General features: G+C 41.7%; 1 protein-coding gene across 9 annotated transcripts in view; it reads left to right on the top strand.

The window, feature by feature from the left end:
* Positions 1-23,473, top strand: part of dscama (Down syndrome cell adhesion molecule a) — a 114,706-nt gene that overhangs the window by 59,503 nt on the left and 31,730 nt on the right. For all 9 annotated transcript variants that reach the window (XM_071460491.1, XM_071460489.1, XM_071460487.1 and 6 more), the window contains 3 exons: positions 21,246-21,392; positions 22,209-22,487; positions 22,687-22,962. In XM_071460491.1, coding sequence (XP_071316592.1) covers positions 21,246-21,392; positions 22,209-22,487; positions 22,687-22,962 — 702 coding nt within the window. The remainder of the gene's footprint in view (positions 1-21,245; positions 21,393-22,208; positions 22,488-22,686; positions 22,963-23,473) is intronic.

Below are 23,473 nucleotides of genomic sequence, written 5' to 3'. Positions count from 1 at the left end.
TTATTATTATTTATGATATGTATCAACAAAACACCATGCACCCTACCGAATTCACACTTTCATGTGATTAAATCACTTAACATGCATTCATATTTCCAATCAGGGAGGGACACAGGCAGGGAATCATGGTGTACATTGTTTTTAAGATACACAATGCTCAGGACCACACCACCCACAACGCCACAGCCTGACCCCAACGGACTCCTCGTGTGACCCCACCAACACGCCCCACCCCAGATTCAGCCCAGATCTTGTTAAATAGGATTACGCTGGCTACCTGCCATTCAGTGGCTTGGACAGGACCTCTTATCTCCTGTCTTCAGATGGCTGCCAGGAACAACATAATGCACAACGACCTACATTAAACAATGCCACATGCAGGTTCTGTCCTGGGCTTATATCTGATGAGCAGACTAGGTATTGTCTTATTCTGATTTCCATGGCTAAGTGTAGGTTACTAGGCCACTTACATGCCTAATTGGGACCTAATGACTCGCCTCATGCTAAAAGCCATTCATGCTTAAGCCAATTAAATGTTTTGATGCCAGCCATGTCCAGTCCTGTGCGTGTAAGTTTGCTTGTGTTGACACTGGTCTGTCTTGTGTAGGTTCTTGTCTTTGCAGGCAGAGCTGTATGCATATATGCTTTGTCTTAATTCCCCACCCTTGCACTCCACCCTTTACCCTAATACACTAATACAAGTTTATCTATGTATTTAGCAGGATGGGGTCCTGAGAGAATGGGGTCTAGCAGTGGAGTCCATGTCCTCCAAAGCATGTGACATGTCTCGAGCACCCTCCCGCACTCTCCCTCGAAGCAGGGACACCAATTCAGTGGCGTAAGAGGCTTTGTGGTCAAATCCCCAGTTGATCTTCATAAAGTTTGTGTCTTACAATTAAGTACAGATGGTTTGCAGCTGGTTGTAAGGCTAGTAAATAACTTGGGCCTCTATTTTCGCCGGGGATTTGGTGGGGTAATCCCTCTCTCTGACAGTTTACCAGATTCGAATCAGTCCGGGCTTTGCTTTCCTTCCTCCACTTCTTCAAACGTTTCTTTTCCTCTCTCTCTCTCCTCCTATCCCCCTTATTCCATCAAAAGCTCCTTATCCCCATTTGAATATGCGATCATGTAGGGGGGAGCAGGCACATGACATGACTGTATCTAAGAACAGGGACGTGGGTGATGGAAGGATCTCGCTCAATTACCCCTTAGGGCCCCTTTTCAATCTGTCCGTAGTGTAGGTTGGAGTCGGTGTTTATGAGACTGACTGTTAACTCTATTAATTCTCTAGAAGCCGAGTGTTTAGAATAATAAACGTAAATAGCTTCTGTTTATTACAACACAGGTTTTATATACATTATAATAACCAGTTTTAAATTGCCTGTCTTGTAGTACCATGCCCTCATATTTCCCCATATCACCTGAAAACAATCACAGTATAAAAGGACATGATGACATTATCGGTATAGCTTAGCAACCCACCATATCTTCATAGCTCAAATAATGCATGTCAGCGTGCATAGAGTACCCCTGTTAGGCAGATCTCTCTCCTGGGACAACGCCGGGGCCCAGAGGAAGGCAAAGCCTAATGAGGACATAGTTAAGGCACTCACACATCCTGAAGGAGCTGTGATCATCGGATGGTAAAAAGCAAACGGTCCCTAGGAAACAGCTTGACCCTGCTGCTTCTTGTTTCCCCATCCAACCATTCATATTATTCAAATATATTTGAATAATATATCCTCCGTAAGTGGAAGGAGCCAGCACAGCAACACCTCATCTGCATAAGACTGTAGCTAACTGCCCTAGCAGAGCCTCGGGACACGAACAGATGGGAGTGTTTAGCAACCTTACCCACCTACCCCTCTCACCCAAAACACACACACATATCAAAACCCACACACAACTCCTCCACCTCTTCTTTCCCACCTCCTCTCTACTCTTTTTCTCCCTCTGCTCCCCCACCACTCAACTAAACCCCCAACACCCCCGCCAAATGTTCTGTTAACCTGTCAGATCTCATTGCCCAAAATTCAAGATGCCATATGCCTCGCTCTGACTTCTTACCCTCCTCCGCCGCTCCTCCCTGTCTCCTTCATGGTGACATGAAAGTCCCTCTTGAAACTCGAGGATGTCACTCCTCTGCTGTTTGATTCACAGCGCCTGGCTGAGATCACACCGATTGCAGGCGTAGCTCGTCTCGTGTAATAAAAGCAGTCACTTAGCGTTACGCCACACAGTAAGTGAGACTTTTGATGATCTACCTGGGTAAACACAACAAACAACGCACAGTGAAAGTAAATGCTCAGTTTGTTACATGCTGTGTCGTGAAGGTCGGAAATGACTGATCATTTGAGAGCACAGGTGGATGAATTTAAATGTTTTTTTTTTAATTTACTGGTAAAAGCAGTGTACAATAAACCCCGGCAGCCTAAGAGCATGTCCTATGTTATAACATCTAATAAGTGTCTCTTCTGCGAGCGCTCACAGTCCTGTCTAGTGAATTCCAGGCCATTTGCCCTTGCACAGAGGGCAGATCCCAGCAGGCCTGGCCATAGTGACAGTTTGTTGTTGTTTATAAGGTCATCCCCACCATAGGGGGCAGCATATTCATTACACCCACCCCATGGCTCTGTTTGTCTCTGGCAGTCTGTTTCTCTGTGGGCTTCTGTCATAAGGTCAGAGGGTATTCACCACCACCCTCCTCTTGTCTTCACCACAGGCCAGCAAAGTCATAAGATTTAATAGGTTAATTGGCCTCATTTGAGCAAAAATGCAAAGTGGATATTGATTTATATTGAGTAATGGGAAACCTCGGTAATTATCATTTCATTATCACAGATACGGAAAATTCTGATATATCATTGAAAATAAAGCTGTGTAAATCATCCAACCTGACATTATGTAACTGAAATAAAAATAAGTTTCTTTCTTCAAAAAGACTAGTTGAATTCACAAGTATTAAAATGCACTGTTGTTTAGTTCAGCATACTAGGCATTAGGCTGCTACAGTCCTGCTTGGTCTGGTCTGACAAATTAGCTAATGTTAGCCATTGTTACATAAATGTTTGTGTGTATTTACCTTTGAACAGCTACTGAGAAGACATTATGAGTCTTCTGTACTTGTGCCACACTGTTTTAATATTTACCATTATCCCTCATCTGGTAATTGTGGCTAACCTGGTAGCTGTTCAGCAAACGTTACACAGCCTAATTTAAAAGATAATAATGTAGATTTTCCTGAACTGCAGCCACTGAGGTCATAATAATAATAATAACTGTTCTAACATAGTGTTAAAGAAACATGAGGAATAGTCATCAAACCAGTTAATTATACAACAAGCTAACTTTACCTAACGTTAGCCACTATAGTCATGCCGGACTATATGAGGCAGCAAATCCTTTGAATATACTGAATTGAAAATGGTGCATTTCATTGCTTGTAAGTTCAACTTTTCATTTTTAAGATGAAGAATGCGCTATGTCTTTTTACAGAAGCTCCATAGTCACTCTAAGTCATTTATCAAGCAAACATGCTGAAGATTTGATGCTTCTTTACTGCTTCTCCCTGTTTTAGGATTATAGTCATATGAATATCTTTTGGTTTTGGACTGTTGGCTGGATAAAACAGGACATTTTGATGACTCCACCTTGGGCTCTGGGAAAATGTGAAAGGCATTTTAATGCTGAAATCCAGCAGTTGAACCCCAGCGTTTATCAGTGGTAAATTTCAATCTGAGAAGCACCTGCAACAGGCTCAAACATGTAGTGCTCTGAAGGAGAAACCAGAGAGAGAGACACAGAGTAAGGAAGTGTCTGGGAGTGGGAGCAGCAAGCTAAGTGAGGTTGTTAGGAGGAAGCGCTGACAGTCCAATCCAGCACAGCGACCATTCAAAAGACAGCTCCTTTTGTTTCTGCCTCCCTTTCTTCTGCCAGGGTAGAAATAGAGGGTGAATCTCTCTGTGCGCAGTAACCCACTGACACCTCCCTCTGATCTGCCTCCTGCACTCTACCTCCTCCACCCACCTCACCACCACCACCACCACCACCACCACTCTCCACTCTCCCCTCCCTCCATTGCATCCCTTCATCAGCGCTCTCCACCTTCTCCCCCTCTGCGGCTCTCTCTCCCCCTCTCTCTCTCTCTCTCTCTCTCTCTCTCTCTCTCTCTCTCTCTCTCTCTATCTCTCTCTCTCTGTCTCTCCCTCCCTATGCATATGCCATTGCCTAAGAGTCACTCTCCTGGTTGCCACAGTAACCAGCTCACCTCTCTCTCCGTCTTTCTCTCCCTCACAATGCACCTAAACAGGAGAATCGGTCTCAGTCTGAATGAGACAGAGGGAAGGGGGGATTGGAGGGAGGCATATTTCAAATTGCTGTTGCACAGTTGTCTTCCTTTTTACAATTCTTGTTGACGCCGGCACCACAGAGGAAGAGAAGGAGGGGGGAAAAAAACCAAACTGGGGGGAATAAAGACATAAAGAAATCTTTTATATATTGAATACTAGAGACCACATGTTCAAAGCAAGCAATCCCAGAATGACAACCTTTTTTTTTTTTTTACCAGCGGCACCACTGCTAACCAGCACTCCCAACCTGCTCCAGCCAAATTTCCCCATCCCCCTCCCCCATATCAATCCTCCCACCTCCTTCCTTCCCCTCTCCTCTGCCTTGTCGTCTGTGAGTGGTAGTCAGGTGGTGGTGGTGGTGGTGGTGGAGGAAAGTCTTCCCAGTCATCCCTTTGACGAGTCCTTCAGCACCTGAGCGCTCTCCTTGTGTGTGCCCACTACCCAGTGACACTCTCATTACCTCCTAATTACCCTGGACACGGCAGCAACTGGTCGCACAATCACAAAGAGAGCACAATGTAAATCAGTTGCAATCGCTCTGACATTATTTGTGAGACTTTTTTTCCTCTGGGTTGTGGCACGTTAAATGCTCCCCCAGTGATTGTGGTAATTTAGAGCAATATGGTAATAGGGGTGCTGATGGCTATTTCTCTCCTCACCAGCCCTTGTTTTTGTCCTTTCATGAGCTGTTGTCGGCTAAATTACATTGAAGGTTTAATTGGATATTTTAGATCACTGGCTGATGAATGATAAAAATCAACCCAGTGATCATTGATTATCACTTTTTAGAGCATGCATCATAAATTAGGCCGTCATTGGCTCATGCTGATTTATTCATATAAGCTAAATAAGAAAAGCAGGCTGCGCTCGCTCTTAAAGACACAATCTGTGATCTGGGAGCTGTCACTGTTAGGCTGACTGATTCTGTTGATGGTTTGTTTACAGCAGTGATGGTTATACACACAGGCATTAGCCAGGCCTGTATTTTAAGTATAATCTTTGTTGATCAGTTATTACCTCTGCAGAGGAGGTTGAGTTTTCACCTCTGTTTGTTTGTTTGTCAGCAGGATTACACAAAAATTACTGAACCGATTTACACCACATGTGGTAGAGAGTTGGTCCAGGGAAGAACCCATAAAATTTTGGTGCGGATCCAGGATTTTTTTTGTCTTTTTTTTTATCCCTTTCCTTAAGATTGTGATATTTTCATCAGTTTCTCAGGAAATAATGTCTGAATTTGTGATGTAAAAAAAAAATAAAAAATCAGACATGTTTACAATGTTGAGATCTATGAGTCTGCACAGTTTGGTGCAGATTATCAGACTACTTCCTTTTTCCTTTTATTTTTCTAGCTAGACAGACATGTGTGGATTGTTTGGCCTTGGCAGAGGTATGCGCTCTACTGAGCGCCATTCTAATTATTTCGAAAGAGTTTTCAATTAGAAATCAGACATGTTAATTGCAGTGTGAATACACTGTGGGTGTCATTTATTTGGTCAAAAAATGACTCAGACTTCCTCTGATCCTTGAGACCAATGTGTTTTCAAAATACTGGATCTAAAAATCTGAATAGCAACATGAATATATGACAGTAATTCTGATATATACAACCAGACATGCCAATCATACATTACTGTATGTATATGTGAAACAGTTCACAAATGTCCTTAATTCTTAATTTGAATATTGGTATCAGCCAAAAAAAGCCCCAGCAGTGACCAGTCTCTTATTCTATTAAGTCTTTTCTTACTCTCAAATAAGAGCCTGTTACTTTTTGTGATCTTCACTGGTACTAATGATGAACAGCACAGCCATGACTGTGCACTGCAGTGATGATAAACAGGATAGCCACACTTTGCCAGTCTTAACTGATGCCCATTAGAGTAGTGACCTGCCTGCAGTAAACTGCTGTACCTGTCTGAAAGGCTTTCTCTGTGTTTTATTTAAAAAGCTTATTATTAAGATTATTGGTCACAGTGTCGGTAGTAGAGGTAGAGTGTCATTTTCATTTTCCCCCGAAATAGAAAAAGTAGTTTCTGTGAGTTCATAGTAAGAATTCTAAACTGCACAAACATACAGTGTCATTGAAAGTGATGATCCAGTTAGTGTGACAGCTGCACCTCAGTCTCTGTGTCTTTCTTTGACTGTTGTCTCCTGCCTGATCTGTTCTCGTTTCGGTCTGAGCTCACCTGAAAGGTTTTCACTAAACAAAGTGCAGCCACTCAGCTCAGACATCAACACTTTAATTGCACAGTTAATATTTAGCCACACACCACTCTTCCAAATACATGGTAGAGTCACTTGCTGCTGGATTCACTTACCCTTTATCTCCTGTTGATTTCAGCTTTTGTTTGTCATGGATAAGGAACACAGGTCTCTACATTGTGTTGAGAAACCAAATACAGACACCAACTGTTCAGTTACATGACAAATGTTTCTGTTGTGCTTCATAAACAACCAGTGTTATGGTCAGCCATTGTTCTCGTGGCCCTCAGTGACATCTTCATGTTATTTAAGTAGCTAATAGGACACATCTGCCAAGTCGTCCAGCTGTTGTTTCAGAGTCAGCTCCTCATCGAGGTTTGAAGCCTCATTTTTGCTCTATTGGATTTGCCACAACTAAACTTTTCAGACCTTTTACTTTAGGTTGAGGTTCTGTTTTTTCCAGCTTTAAAATAATGTCAGAAGTCTCTAGACATAATAGATTTTTTAGCAGGACGACTGAAGAGACGGTAATGTCAGCATTCAGTCATTCTGTCATCCACCAGACTAAAATGTCTCAGCACCTGTTGGACTGACTGTCTAATTTAGTACAGACCTTCAATGTTAAGTTGACTTTTCTTCTAGTCATCATGCCACCATGAGGTTCATTGTTTGGTTTTTAGTAAATGTCACAAGAACTATTAGATGAATTGCATTGAAATTTGGTTTGAACGTCCATGGTGCCCAGATAGTGTATCCTGATCACTTTGATGATCGCCTGACGTTTTCTGTTGCCCCATCATCAGGTCAAACTGTCAGTTTTATACCAGCTAAACTAATGGCATTCCCACCAGCATCACCTTCACATTATCACTGTGAGCATGTTGGTGTTTAGCTCAATGCACCACTGTGTCTAAGTGCAGACTCACAGAGCTATAACATGGCCGTAAAACTTAATCTCGTTTAATTGTTAGCGGTGGAACATCAGCGTGATCAGTGTACAGTGATCAAATGGTTTATTTTGAATTTTCTGGGCCAAGAAGTAAATTTCTTTAAAACAATGATCCTTCTCTTGAGTGTCCATCCATCCACCCATCCATCCATCTGTCCCTCCTTCCTCCACCCACGCAGGCTAGTGCCTGGTGTTTATGGGCCTCCTCAGCGGGCGGAGTTGTTTAACGAGGGCAGAGGGACAGTGTGGCACTAATTGCTGCGTGTGATTTATACCAGGCTGGGACCAGGCAGGAGCACAGGCAGACGATGGTACTCCGAGAGCAGATGCTTCGCCCAATATTTACTTAACCCTCCACTGGCGGGCCTGGCACTAGTGCCACTGACGATGTGCCTGTGGGGAGTCATTTCACTGCTTACTGTTGTGCATAGCAGCAGGGCTGGGCCATGTTTGGGGATTCGCTCAAAGTGGGAGAGTGGGAAGGTAGATTGGAGCAATTAGAGGGAGGAATGTGATTGGTCTCCTGATAATTTGGCCTTCCAGGAGGAATTGTTGCTAGGTGATATAATCATAACATAATTTGAAAATAGTAGGACCTATTTGTCTGGTAGGTTTTATTTATGTATTTTGGTAACTGGGGTCCCTCAAGGAACCTAATGCTAAATATATATGAAAAATATATAACAGAAGTATGGATGAACAGAGGGTCCTTAATGGTGATTAGTAGCACATTGAGTGTGGTTCTATATCGGGCAGCATGATTTGTACAGTGCTCAGTCTTCTGTCATGTGTTAGCCGTGATAGACACGTCCATCCCACGCCTGTCTGCCCGGCTCATGTGGAGTGATAGTCTGAGACGTCTCGGGGTTTGCATCCGCAACTCAATTAATCACACCTCAAAGAAATTAGCAGCAGAAGGTGTCAAAGTCCGCTCCTGAAATAGATCAGTTCAAGAAGTTAAACATCTGCATCTTAACACTTTGAATGAGCTAAAATGATCATTTACACCTCAGAGAAACAAACAAACAGCCACATGCCAGGCCAACATGATGGAAGGAGAAGAGGGGTAGAAAATAAAGGAAGAGAGCCTGACTCTGTCTCCACAGCAACATTGATTGATATTCTTCAGGTGGAGCAGCTGTCAAGCGGCCTGACCACTGCAAGCTAATGCTCTGCAGGGAGATGGGGGGAGGGAGGAAGGAGGAGGAGGAGGAGGAGGAGGGAAGGGAAACACCAAGGAAAAGGCAAGAGATGAAAAGAAAGGAGACAGAGGGGACAGCGACAAAGGAAGAGAATGGGGAGGGAAGGGAGATGAAATTGGAAGGCGATGATATAGAGGAAAGAAAAGGTTTTTTTATTGTGATTTTGAGCTATTGTAGGAAAGGAGGAGGCTGCTGTGAGAATTTGATTACATGGTAGTCGAGTCATCTTGTAAACGAGGGGTGTGTCTCCATCCCGTCCACTGGAGATGTAAAGGGGATAAACGGTGTGTGTGTAGTCAGGTTGTTAAAGACTTCTCTCTGAAATCAGCTCAGCTCTGGTTTCTTATTAAAAATGTGATATGTACCTTCTTGGTTACTGTGGTGACGTTTATTTAATTGCACATTTTTTTTATGTTCTTGTGCCAGTCCTCATTCTGGTTTCATGCAGCCCTTCACCTAAATTGACTGTAAGGTGACAGTCTTTAATCAGATGCAGCATAATAACAGTGCCTTTGGTCATGAACATGATCTACTCACAGCTTCCCGAACCTGTTGGTCTCTGAATCATCCTTAAAAAAATCATATTATTCAAACACAAATCTGTATCACATTGTAGTGATCGTGTGTAAATGCACAAGTGTGTCAGTGTGCAGGTTCCTCTTGGCTCTGAAGATCCAGCTGGACTAATAAATGAATGTAGGTCTTAGTGAAACGACCTTGTAATCTAATTATTGCTACGGCACATTGTGAAACCTTTACGAGGAAGTTGGTGAAAAGCCAGTCCTGCTGAGAGACCAACATCTACCCGCAGGCCTCAGTCTTTCTCTTTGTCCTCATGGAGAAACACGTTTGTTCAGTCAAGTTAAAAGAAGATTCAGATCAAGCACTTTGTCATCTTACATCAGCTCCCATAATTAATCCAACATGTACACAGAATTATAATGCTCCTTATAAATACTGGGTGTTTTTATCTTCAAGTTTTATCTTCATTAGCAGGAAAATCATGCATCAGTTTGTATAAACAGCCTTAATCACCTCGATAATCAGTTGTGAAGTGGTGAAGAGATGCCGATTTATTCTCCCTCCCGCTGTGACAGTGCATAAACATTCTGTTTTTCTGAAATGAAATGAACATTTACACCGTGAAGTACTAAATCACATCCTAAATCTTTATTGCTTTGCACTGAAGACACCAATATGTGATATTTTTGAAGTTTTCAGAATTCAGAAAGGATTAGTGGGAAAAAAAGATGTGATATATTATTCTTATTATTTTAAGGTTGTTGGTGAAATCAAATGTAAATTGGATTTTGAGTGTGTGTGTGTCAGTTACAGGGGTTTGTATTTATCAAGATTCACCAGTGCTGGAATGAAACTAAGTACATTTACTTAAGTACTGTACTGTTACTGTTCTGAGGTACTTGTATTTTGCTTTAGTATTTCAATTTTCTGCTACATTATACAGTACTCCGACTCCACTAAATTAAACCACCCAACCATATATAACAGCTAGAATCAGCTCCACTTGGGCTGGCTGCAATATTAAACTGCTGCTTTCACTTTAATGTATCAGTAATAACAATAAATCATTAGTACAATATATAATAGTGTAACTCTGACAAAGACATTTAAATTTTACTTTATTTATTTTTGTATTAAATCTTTACTTATTCAGACAGTTGCATTGAGAATAAAATCTCTTTTCCAAGAGAGACCTGAGAACAAGACACAATCACAAAAACACAATCAACAAAACAAAAACAGAACACCTACACAATACTAGAGACAAGGTATTCAGAAAAACTCATACAAGAGTCATAAAAAACATCAGATGTGTTATGAAGTGTGGTATGAAGTACAGTTACACAAGGACTGTACTTATACTTTGCTACCATTTCATGTTACTTTAAACTTCAAAGCTTTTACAATTCAGAGGGAAATGTTGTAGTTTTTACTGCACCATATTTATTTAACAGCTATAAAGTAACTTTAATTTAACTTACAGAATATATGATCACCTCATAACATATGATGTATTATTAAGAGATTAAAGCCCACACACACACACACACACACACACACACACACACACACACACACAGACATTATGTTAGACATTATAGTGGCTGATGAGGCCTGCTCAGGTAGGAGTTACATTGAGGTTTACATGAGGATATAAAGCTCCATGAAGGATGAAGTTGTAGCTTCTCCCACAACAAAACAAAGAGGAGAGTGAGAGAGCTCTCTGAGAGAGACGGATACATTATGATGCAGATTACATTTGAACGCATCACTGATAATAATGATCTATTAACGTAATATATTTAACAAATAGCCATGTTGCATTATGAAAACTTTTACTTTTAATTCTTCTTCTCATTTTTGCTTACAATACTAATGTACTTTTACTCAAATAGAATTTTAATGCAGGATTTTTTTGTTTTTTACTTTTATACTTTTTGTATAACATTTTATTTATTACATTTTATTATTGCTACCTGTACTTCAACCACTACTGATAAATACCCAGAAATAAAAAATAAAATAAGATTATTATTATTATTATCATCATTATTATTATTACAGTTGTTTCCAAAATATTTTCATGTGGCTTTAATAAATAAGACAATAGTAAGACAATAGAAATAAAGCACAGCATTAGGAGATCAGGCTAATGTGACTTGATTCAAGAAAACCTTTAAAGCAGTCTGATTCGCACTGGAGATTAGAAGAATTATTTCGCTCCATTGGCAGAGTCCGACCATCTTTTTATGGAAAATGTGGCTTTACTGACTGAATATTGGAGTAAATGTCATGTCAAGATGTAGTTTGTGCCGTGTTGTAGATGCAGGCTGTAGCTGGGGGCCATGATCAGACAGGGTGACTCATTAGAGAGCAGCACTCTGTCTCCTCACTCCCCTCAACATAATCACTGTAATGTGGTGTGCAGTCTTTTCATTTATAGACATTCATACCCGCAGCATGTCACAGTAGTTTTAACCTGTCAGGATTTCTTTGTTGAATTTTAGACTAGTTCCATTACTAAGAAAGAGAACAGTTTGCTCCATTAATAGATCAGTTCTCTCAGTCTGATGCAGAGGAAGACATGTCTTTCAATTCTTTAAACAACTTTAATTTTATCAGTCTGTATTTCTGTCTTTACACATAGCCCTGATTTCCATTGATACATTTGTTTTACGGTGTAAATGTACTGAAACCAGTTGTTGTGGTTTTTCTTCTGTGTCTCAGTTGTGTAGTTCAGCACCATGGAGAGCTCCGCTCAGACTCTACATCATCCTGAAACCAGAACATTTGTTTTACAGCCAGTTTTCTTCCTTTTCTTTACTTAGCAACCTGCATAGTTCTCTTTTATATTAAAACATTTTGCTGCTTTTCTATGTGTTGATCCAAACAGAGATCACATTTAGCACTTTAAAGTGACAAAAAGTCAAAAGTAGAAGAACATTTCACCAGTTACAGAGAAATAGCCTTGCAAAGTATTAAAAGTCAACAGCAAACAAAGAGCATGGCCAGAACTCTTCCTTTCTCCCTTTTTTAAAAATTTATTCATCCAATAGAATTCCCCCTAACTATTTTACAATCGAACTATAAAAAAAACTATATATTAACTATATATTAACAAATGTGTGCATTAACATGTTCAGAGACAATCCAGGAAGTTATCTAAATTTCAAGACAGAAAAAAAAGGAAAAGACAAGAAATTAATATATATACAAACACATATCCACATACACAAATACATGCACAACCAACAGACAAACTTTTGTATTTCTAACTGGTAATTTGGGATTTAATTGCAATGTTTTTTTGTTTTGGTAGAATGTGCGGCACGGCTGTAGATTTAGTTTTACTACTGGTAGGCATCTGTTTATGTGAGTGCTTACATGAGTGCAAGTCTCATATGGGCGAGTGATGGCGTTGGTTTAATAAACATTATGGCTACACATGTTCCTGATGTGCGTTACATGAGTCACGAGAGTTGTTTTCCCACATCTGGCTTTTATAGTCTTTATTAAAGTGGCAAACACAAAAACCTGGCAACTCTGCAGATCTTACCAGTTAGAGTCAAAATGACAAAATCATTTGAGATCGTCACAATATTCATGGGGACAATTCAGTAGAGGCCTGACATTGGTAGGAACATGTCCCTGTTGTCTACGCCTGTGATGCGGGGACCTCGAATCATCACCTGCTAAACTTTGAGGTGGTTTTCTCCACAGCGGGGATCAAAGTTTATTTCTCTTCCAGGCTTTATCGAGCAGTGACCACGTATACGTCATCCTTCTTCCTCCCACTCTCTTTCTCTCCCTCCTCTCTATCCCTCCATCTTTCTCCTGTCACTCCATCTCTCCCTCCCCTCCCCAGCGTGGCTCCTGAATATTTAATAAGCCTGAATTACCGAGGCCCTCAACAGTAATGACAAGAAAATCAGACAATTAAAGCAGAGGGGCTCCAGCTTTAAGTCTCACCTCCCCCAGAGGAGGCAGAGATTATTTAAAGTGGCACACTGTTTGATTATCTAATCCTCCTCTTGCCCCCTCTGCTTCACTCACAGAGCAGCATCGCCTGCTCCACTTGCCACTGCAAATTACCATGAAACACCAATGAGCGCTGTGTTTAAGTCCTTTTCCATAAGCGGGAATGTGGTGCCATGAAGTCTCAGGGGAAGGGCACTGTGGGAGTAACTCTTTTACACTCTTTTACACACAGTTTAACGAGGGTCCAAGGCTGCTCCTGTTCTCACTTAAGAAATGTAATTAATGATGTGCCCATTCACATGAAAACCACATTACTTTGCATTGAAAACTGCCTTTGTGAAGAGGATGTTGTTGTTTTTTTTCTCTATCCAGAGCTTTTATCAAGCGTGAGTGAAAGAGGAAACAAAATAGGGAGAGAACATTGTGAGGGACCCACCAAGATAACCCTGAGTCTGTGCTTTGCTCGCTGGAGTGAAAAGCTGCAGGACTGGAAACGGGCTCAACTCTTTCTTGCTCTCAAAACAAAGCCTGTTTTGTTGTGGGTTTGGCGATAAGTAGAATTGTTGTCAGCCTGACTTATTATCCAGACAAAGTGACGGATTGTGATTGAGTAGATAGTAATAGCTTCCTTAATGCCTGCCAGTGCAACACACAGACACACACACACACAGAGGTTCTCACAGACAGAGATGAATATTCATGATTATACAGCTGAGGCTCAACACTGGCTCATTTAGTGTTGGCCAGAGAGAGGCCAATGATAGCATTGTAAACACACAACCATCAGGGGTTTAATAGCTCAACTCCAGTGCTGGCTAATTACACCACACATGCAGCCACACACTCACACACACTGCAGATAGAAGCACACAGGCACAGATTTGAAAGCTATTGTGATGAGATTTCCCCTCCTCGGTTTTGACTTCGGCAGACAAAGATTTGTCTGATAGAAAAAAGTGCTCACACAGCTGCCTCAAAACAGTCTGGAGGAGAATAGAGACGTCCCCGTCATAGTATGTCAGTGTCTGCCAAATGAATTCTGTACAAATAAAGTCCATTCTTACTCTGTCCATTGTTTGATTCTGTTTATATTTGATGAGATAGAGTTTCTGTGGTTTGTCTGCGCAGCCAGTTGTGCCTGCAGTGTGAAGAACAGAAGAGCAGCGCTTTATACTGGAGAAAGCTGCTGACAATGGCCTCCACTGTTGCTCTCATGTTGGTTTGGCATGACAGGTGTTCAAATATGTTATGTCCCAGTTAGATAAAGTCCAAAGAAACTGAACACTTACATTCAATATATTCAACTAAATAATTTGCCAGGAACTTATAAGTACTGTTCTAGATGATTACAGATTGAACAGATATCATCCCAACTGTGATAACACTGTGTTTCACAGAGACCTCAGATTCTTGTGGAACATCACTCTGAACACAGACAGGATCTAAAATCTCTCTTCCCTCTAACACGACAGAGGAATGTGGGGCAACCGTGAGGCCAAGCGCCTCAGGGTTGAAGCTTCTCTGTTGCCTCCTGATTTGAATATCGTTCAACGTCCATTTGCATCTAGTTTTAATAGCGGTTTATTCAGTCAAGCATAAGATGACATCTTTATCTGGGGTTGACATATGAGGCTGTTAGCCTCAGGCTAGCATGTGTCTAGTTAATGAGCAGAGGGATGCTGCAGCTGATTAGGAGCAGCAATAAAAACGCACAGCCTCCGACTCTGAGTCAACTCTGTAGCGAGCAGATACTGTAGGTTGGCCAGACAGGCTGCTTCAGGTCTGTGGTCCAGGTGTGATGAAAAATTAGGACGGGGGATGGTTTGTGTGAGTTTTTCTGCACCCCTGTATTTCTGAACTTATGAGCCGAATGTGCTTCAAACTCTTCATGGAGAAGAGAGTTCATCTTTTTCCTAACTGGCTCAAACACATACATGATATAAACAATACCTTCATCATGTGACTGTGTGCAGTTTTATGGTGCATCATGTTACACTATGTTTATTGTAGTCTTTCTTGGCTCGTCTCTCTGATTAGAACAGTAATAGCTTGTCTGAAAAGTAGAGACATAAACCTTTACACCTGCGAGTCATTGTGATTTTGTGTGGAAAAGAAACACCTTTCCTAAAGCCCAACCTAACATCGTCATCATCACACATTCAGTTTACTTTAACATAAGAGAAAAGAAAGCAGCGATTCCTTCGATCTGAAAAGCTGGAACTAGAGGAGGTTTGGCATCTTTCCTGAACAAATGACTAAAATGATTAATTCATCATCAAAATTGGTGCTGAATAGCTTTCTGTGAGTCAACAAATAGATTCATTAATGAATTAATTGTTTCTGTTTTAAACTTCAAGTCTGTGTCCTGTTTCTGTGCACACACACTATGGAGGATGGTTTTCAGTGTGTGTGTCATAATGAAGCTGTGATACTTTTAAATATTTGTTGTTCAGGGTAACTCAGTGTTAGAGAAGGTAGGTGAGATGCTACCATGCATGCATAGACAGATAAGATACTCATCAGTTTAATTATTTTATTTATATAGCCCAATATTTACCTAAAAATGGCTTTACAGCCTGTGCAGCATATGAAGCTCTTTGAAAGGGAAAAGAACAACAGTAAAATTATTAATATAGAAAAACATATTAGGCAGGTAGGTTGTAAATATACACAAAGAGTAAACAGGAGTACAACAGTAGTAAAATTTCCATAAATCAAAATATCATCATACAGTGACCAGGACTGAGATATTCTTGCACAGCATTTAACTGGACAGTATACGTGTGTGTGTGTTTCTACCTCTCCACCATTTACAGTACTGGGAATATTGCTTGCTAAGTGAATGTTGGCCAGTATGTTGCCATGGCAACACAGCAGCTGTCAGCGTGGCTCCTGTGAGAATGACAAATGATTTTTATTAGAGGGGCTCTAAATTGGTGGGATCCCCCTCTCCATAGAGATGCTTATCCCAGCCTGATCAAACTGGAGTCACTCTGCCAATAACTCTGACCAGGCCTAATTACAACACCGGCCCTCCTGGGCTCATCATACACTCATTATTACTCACAGACTACACCGGCAATTCTGGCGCCAGACAGCGTGTGACATTCTCATGGTGGGAAACAGTGTGGCGTCGCGTATGGCAATATGATGGTTGCAGTTTTGGATTATTAAAAAGGCGGGGCTCGCTAAATTTTCATCTCACTAAACAGGAATTAAAGTGACTGTTTTTCATAACAGGAGAGATGCAATATTTCATTTTGTACATTAGTAACATAAATAAATTATCTTAAACCATCATCCACCAGTCAGCTGTGTTTGTATTTATGTGCTATATTTGTGTTTTCACAATAACAGAGATAATCTGTATGTAAATTGTAGCTTTGAATGTTGTTTTGTTGAATAATGTGTGCATGCTGTAAATCCACTAGTTTTGTTGTATAAAATGCAACTGTGCAACACCTTTGCCAAAATCTACCCTCACCTGATCACCTCTGTCTCATGGTTTATTGATTAATTACAATCCTTCAGCACACGGCCGACGAACCTTTTAAAATCAGTTCTAGATGCACATGCTGATGGTTTGTTAATGTTAAGCTTCAGCACGGATTATCTTTTTTCTTTTTTTTTTGTCACACTGTGTGACTTTCAGTGGTCAAGGTTACGGTGACACTGTGGGCCCCAGCTGTCTCCAGGGACCACACTCTACTCACTAATACACTCCACAAGACAGTTGCACAGTGGGGACACTGCCAGCAGAGTGATGAGGAAGCAATTTTTATCTGCATTGTTTAGCTGACGGCATGGGTTTCCCGGTAGTGGCATCCAGACTGTTGGTGTTGATAGGTGAGACAAAGTTCTCCGGTCAGAAGAGAGCAGGTCTGGACGTTCAAGGTCAGAGTGTAAAATAACCAGTCTCTCTGTTTTTTGGTTGGTGGAACTATAGCAACATTTTCTATTGTTAAAATAATGTACTCAGGATTTTGTTGCATGCAAATCTGCAAAGGGAATACACAGTGTTTATGCTCTTGTTTTTCATTGTCACAGTGTTTTTACATCGTGTTATATACAGTATAACTGAAGTGTATTAGGTTTGATTTTGATTTGAGGACAGACAGACAGACAGACAGACAGATAGAGGTACAGGGCTCCTGTTCAGATCCGTCAGACAGACAGGGCTGACATTTTTTTTGATAATTGCTCCGCCTAACCATGATCTGAATTAGCATATGAAAGTTGTCTTTTTTTTCTCCTTCACTGGGAGCGTATAGCTGTAAGCTAATTTGTAAGTCATTTTAGATGACAGAGAGTGGTTGTATCCCAGAGGTGCTTTTTCCCTCTTGATCTTTTATTTTTTTTTCTCTCTCTCTCTCTCTCTGTCTCTCTCTCTCTCTCTCCTGCTTTCTCCCTCTTCTCTCCCTCCTCCAATTTCATCTTTCCTCCACTCATGTTTCAATTATCAAATATTGAAATGACTCAGGGAACTGAGGTAGCTCTTCCAGCTAAAGCACAGGCGTTGGTGCAGATGGTCGCCCAGCAAGCATCAGGTCAAAGTGCTCAGCTATGTCACCATGTGTCATTGTGTTCCACCTCATCGGAAATCCTTCTGCCTTAGTCCTTGTCACATGTTAACCTGTGTGTCCAGTGATGACACATCCACACCAGTGCAAACTGTTCTCAGTGAAAAGTGTTGCAGCAGCATAATATGGACACAAGTCAGCCTTTTCTTACAGTGTCTATTATGTCTCACTAGCAATTTAGGTTTCAGTGGAAAAACTGCAAAGCCTCCCAATTTGAATGAACAAAGAGTCTACTTGCAGGCTCAGTGTAGCTTATATGGGGATTAATTGAAGCTATTGAGTGTGGATCCACAGAAAGGGACTTGTGTTTGTGGCACCGTTGATGCCAGAGCAGCTGGCTGAGAAAGGGGAGAGCAGACGACTGATGGTCCAGCAAGCCACCTGGGGTGAAGTGAAGCCATAGTTTCAGAAATATATACTAATACACCCAGGTGTGGACACAAACACATGTTCATATGTATAGTATACTCTCACTCACACACACACACACACACACATACACACTCACTGGCAGAACAGTGCAGGCTGTCTCTCAGGCGGTGTTAGTATGCAGTAGGTGGAGCAGGGAAACGCATAGCGGAGCGCCTTCGATCGTTATTATTGACCATTCCTCCATGCAGCTGTATGCAGCATAAACACATTCACACTCACTTGCATGCACACATGTTTAGAAGCACATACAGTATGTTCAAACAAACAAGCCTATGGGGTTTGAGATGCACACACAGAAATGCCCTCAGTGTAAAGGACACGCACATACAGTACAGTACAGTACTGTAGGCCTGCAGCTCTGTGGGACACAATCACTTTGTTGGTAGTGAGACTGTTTTAAATGAAAACCAACCACAAGCACCTGCAGTTGACATTGCAGTGGTTAAATATGCACCATCTGAAAAAAGGTAAAACACATTCATTTACCTCCTGCTGTGTTTGCAGACTGTAGGCTGCAGAATCTACAGATATCAGGAGTCTCACTACTGAAAACATTTCAAATTTTACAGCAGTTTCCCTGGAAGCTGCACAAGTTTTCTTGAGGTCATGAAGGATCAGGAGTGGAGACGTTTAGGTTCAGACACTCAATGATGATGCACAGTATCTGCACAGAGGAGGCAGGATCATAAAGAGCACCAAGATGCTACTTAGTAATAGTTATTTGACAGGATAGATACCAAAAGTGTGAGGTGTCAAACTCCACTGTAAGGAGTCAAGTAGGGTCTGATGTTTGACACTGTTGCAAACACCACATCACATCAGTGTATGTGGTCAATGGAAGACTGTTTTAACCTCTTTGTAATGTCTTCATAGATCAAACACATACATAAGAGCCTGTAAGTGTTCAGTAATAATCCAGAGTCAGTTTGATTCACTGGTAGACACGAGACAACCACGCGCTCACACATGTAAACACGTGTGAGTGTGTGTCTGTTAGTGAACATTTAAAACACAGGCGTACTCCCCTCTCCCAACCCTGGCCCTTTGTTACAGTGACAGGCAGTCTGTTCTAATGAAAGCTCCTCTCATTCATAAGCCTGCCTTGTCAACTTTTGATGCCAGGCAACTTTCAGAGGGAAAGAAGGGGAAGAAGACAGAAAGAGGAGAAAGGAAAGACAGGAGAGACATCCTGCATCTCTCTTATCTGCTTTCGCTGAATCGTTCCCTTCAGTGCAACCAGCAAATTTGATAATATTTTGTGTCTTGTCTCTTTGTTGAGTGATTAAGGACTACAGACACGCACGTATGGATGTGTGTTACCTCCCCTGGTTGTCTGTCACACATGAGAGCATCTCGACCACAAGCTGAAAAAACCCCTTCAGGATATCAAATCCATGGTCTCTCATTTCTAACTAGGTCAACACTTGCTCACAATAGCATCCTCAATAACCTCCTCTGTGTATTCCTCCATCTTCTTCTCTGTTTTCTCCCCCCGTTTTCTCTCTATTCGCTCACTCATTCCTTTCTTATTGCACCATGACTGTAATCTGTAAATATGTTGGAAGTCTATCCACTGTCTGCCACTGTTTGTCTCTAAAGTGGCCAATCAGATTTCTTGGGATGTTTAAAACATAAATGTAGATGTGAGATGTGGACAAATGTGAAGATCACAGGCTGCATGTTAAGCCTCTTTCTATTATTTCAGTATGCGCTGTGCACAGACCTGTGCAAACAGTATTAATCTGTGTTAAACTGTCATGGCAGGACTAAATGAGCGTAATGCAACAGCCCATAAAGTCTGCATTATGATATCTCTCCCAATATTGCCAGAATCCCCCACTGCACCATGTCCCCATTTGATCCCCATCTCAGATAGGCTTCTCCAACACCAGTGACATGAAATACCCGAGCAGCCACCAGCTACAGCGCACATCACTCCTCATAAACACTGACTGCCTCTCTCTACTTCTGTGTGTTCACACAAATTAGCATGACATTAGCATGATATTAGCACAGCCGACCTGCGCAGCCATGCCTTATCAAAGTGCTCTGTGATCCCTGGCTCCCTGCGCTTTAGTCTGGAGTGGAGAAGGAGAGAGAAACTGAAACAGAGAAAGAGAGAGAGAGAGTTCCCCCGAGAGAGAAAGAGAGAGAGAGAGGAGAGCGATGAGCTACATGATAACGAGCTGTGTTACACTGCTACACAACACACAGCCTTGTCACAGCGCCTCAGAGCTGTGCTGAGCTAAATGGGCTGCAGCAGATGTTTGGTGACTACAATCACACAGCACTGCGTACCTCACTTGACTTGCAAATATTTGCTAAGAGACTTCAATATTGGATTTGCTGTATTTTCTTCTTTTTGAATGTGTAAGGTAGAGATTCTGGTGCATAAAGATGAACACACACATACACACACACACACACAGACACACACACAGACACATACACATACACTACGTTTTCTTCTCCACAGCTTCTAACTGTAGGATATTATTTGATATAAAACGCTTGCCATCTCCTGTGATGAAATCCAGAGAATATTTATCCTTTGTTTGTTCCTTTCAGGTGTCACACACAGTGTTTCAGACAGTGTTTTTTTGTCTTCAGAATGTGTATAGTTGTGATAATTCTGCTTTACAAAAGTGAAAATTCACACTACACTTTCTGTTTGTAAAACAGATCGCTGATCTGAGTGGGGATCAGTGAATGAGGAGGAAATGAAGGTTTCAGCACTGAGAGGGTTTTCTGCAGGCAGCAGACGCTCTGAGGAGACGTGTGTTTTGTGTTCACAAAATACAAATAGCTTTTCCAACATGTTCAACATTATACTGACTGACCAGAGGCAATATCCAGTACTTACAGGTCACATAAAGGTGACATATCTGGTGCTAATTGGTCCTCAAGCCATTAGAGAGAGCCGTCATTTTTATAATGTTGGTTTTATTGTTTCATTAAGGCATGTACTGGAACATACATCAGTAATGTGCAGTAACTTAATATGTTTTATTTATCTGTTTGTTTCCAGTGTCTCGGTTTCTCATCACATCCACGGGAGCCCTGTATATCCTGGATGTGCAAATGGAAGACGGGCTGTACAACTACAGGTGTATGACACGCCATCGGTACACAGGAGAGACCCGGCAAAGCAATAGTGCCCGCCTCATTGTTTCAGGTGAGAGGTTTAGGAGGGTTATTTGCTATTTGCTTTGCTTCCTTTGTGTTTCATTCAGTTTTTTTTGTTGGACTGTTGATTTTAGTTAGTTTCAAAACTGTTGTGTGCAAAGTGACAGAGAACCATAAGGAAATAAATTCAAGCTGGTAAAAAAGATCAAGACAATGTGGATAGAACAGAGTGACAAGAAAAACACATGAATTAAAGAGAGGCTGACATGTGATAAAGGTCATCAGAACCCCCCCCCCCCAACCTTTAACCATTTAAAGGGACACTCCACCAATTTTCCTCATGAAGCTCGGTTTCCTTGTCATTAGGAGTTTTTCTCAACCTCTGAAAACATTTGGTTACTGTCTTTTGTGGTTCTGAACTTAGACTGAGCGTTTGGAAAGGAATTTACAAGGCGGTGAGTGTTTCACAAAAGAGGCTAAGGAGTTGCATTATGGGAGATGTAGGATCCAGTGTCTCTCAAACTTTCTGGATCTGGACATGAAATTTCTGGAGTGTTCCTTAAAATGAAGCATCTGTGTATGTTGTTTATGCAACACATTTCTTTGGGATAACCCACCCAGTAAAGATTTTGTTCAAAATAACAATTTTAAATCTTTTGAAAAGGATGTATCACTGATAACCATGAAACATTGGACACACAGAATAAATTCTGTAAACATATCAGCCTTGAGCCAGAAAGGAGAGACATTCAAACATTCATTTCTACACAATCAGCCCAGTTTAAACTCCCTGTTTTTACATGATCAGACAACAAAAATAACTTAAACCTCTGTAAAATATTCCCGAATCCTCCCCCTCCTGCAGACCCCACCAACTCAGCGCCCCACATCCTGGACAGCTTCGAGCGTCGTGAGGTGATGGCATCTCATCGAGTGGAGTTGCCCTGTAAGGCCTCCGGTCACCCTGCACCCAAATACCGCTGGCTGAAGGACAACCGGCCGCTGGAGCCCGACACACGCTTCAGACAGAGTGTGACAGGCCTGCTGATAGAGAGAGCCCAGCCCAGCGACACAGGAACGTATGTGTGTGAGGTGTGGAATGGCTATGGCAACGCTGAGGTGGTTGGCAGGCTGCAGGTAAAAGGTCAGTACCCATGGGTCATTGGGGTTGATTTGTATCAGTGGTGTGAAGCCTCAAAACGAGGAAGCTATAGATGCTGCCTCAGATTTTTGAGGTGCTACAGGTTTTACTGGCAATAAAATTACGATGGTTCTACTACTTAAGCAAATAAGACCAAACACTTTGATCTTCTGTTAAAAGCAGCCACTGATCTCTCCTACAGAGCCCCTGAAGGTCGTAGTGAGTCCACGGAAGGTGAAGGGCAGCGTGGGAAGCCAGGTGTCACTGTCCTGCAGCGTAACCGGCTCCGAGGAGTATCAGCTGTCCTGGTACCGCAACGGAGAGCTCATCTACCCCAGTAACAGCGTCCGCATGACAGGCCAGAACAGGGAGAACCTGGTCATGGCTGGTATGGCCAAGAGCGATGGAGGAGCCTATCAGTGTTTTGCCAGACATGGCAAGATGTCGGCCCAGGACTTCGTTCAAGTCATACTGGAAGGTCAGAATTCAGAGTGTGCAAAGAGGAGATACATGGGTGTTGGAATGATAAAGCATTTTTATATGGATTGGCATGTATCCTCTCTTTGGTGTGTGTGTGCACATGTGAAAAACTGCATGTGTGTATGTTCATGCTCTCTTCCAGGCTGTACGTGTGGTATTGAGTGCTGCAGTACAGCCGAGGCCCAGCCCATTTTATTAGATTTTCTGAAAGAGGCATGCATGCTGTTACATGGGCTGAGGTTGCTGCAGTGTCTGCCTCCCATGACCACACTGATATAAGGAGAATATTGATAATCAATGATGTTGTGGAGCCAGAAAAAGGAGCTGTATTAATCTTCTTTATACTCTGATTCTGCTTTTCATACCACAGACGAGCATGTATTGCAGTGAAAAGGCAAATCAATCTGGATTATTAAAGGATTTTTCTTTATAAAAAGGCTTCAGATATGTTTTTGTAATTATCTATAATGAGAGCAAAGAGGGTAGAATAATAAAATGTACATTACCAT

Source organism: Trachinotus anak, unplaced genomic scaffold, assembly GCF_046630095.1.
Source record: "Trachinotus anak isolate AG129_WGS33_773 ecotype Australia unplaced genomic scaffold, CSIRO_AGI_Tana_v1 ptg000024l, whole genome shotgun sequence".
Taxonomy (NCBI): domain Eukaryota; kingdom Metazoa; phylum Chordata; class Actinopteri; order Carangiformes; family Carangidae; genus Trachinotus; species Trachinotus anak.
Note: the sequence above shows the minus strand (reverse complement) of the source record. Positions and strands in the feature narration are given on the sequence as shown.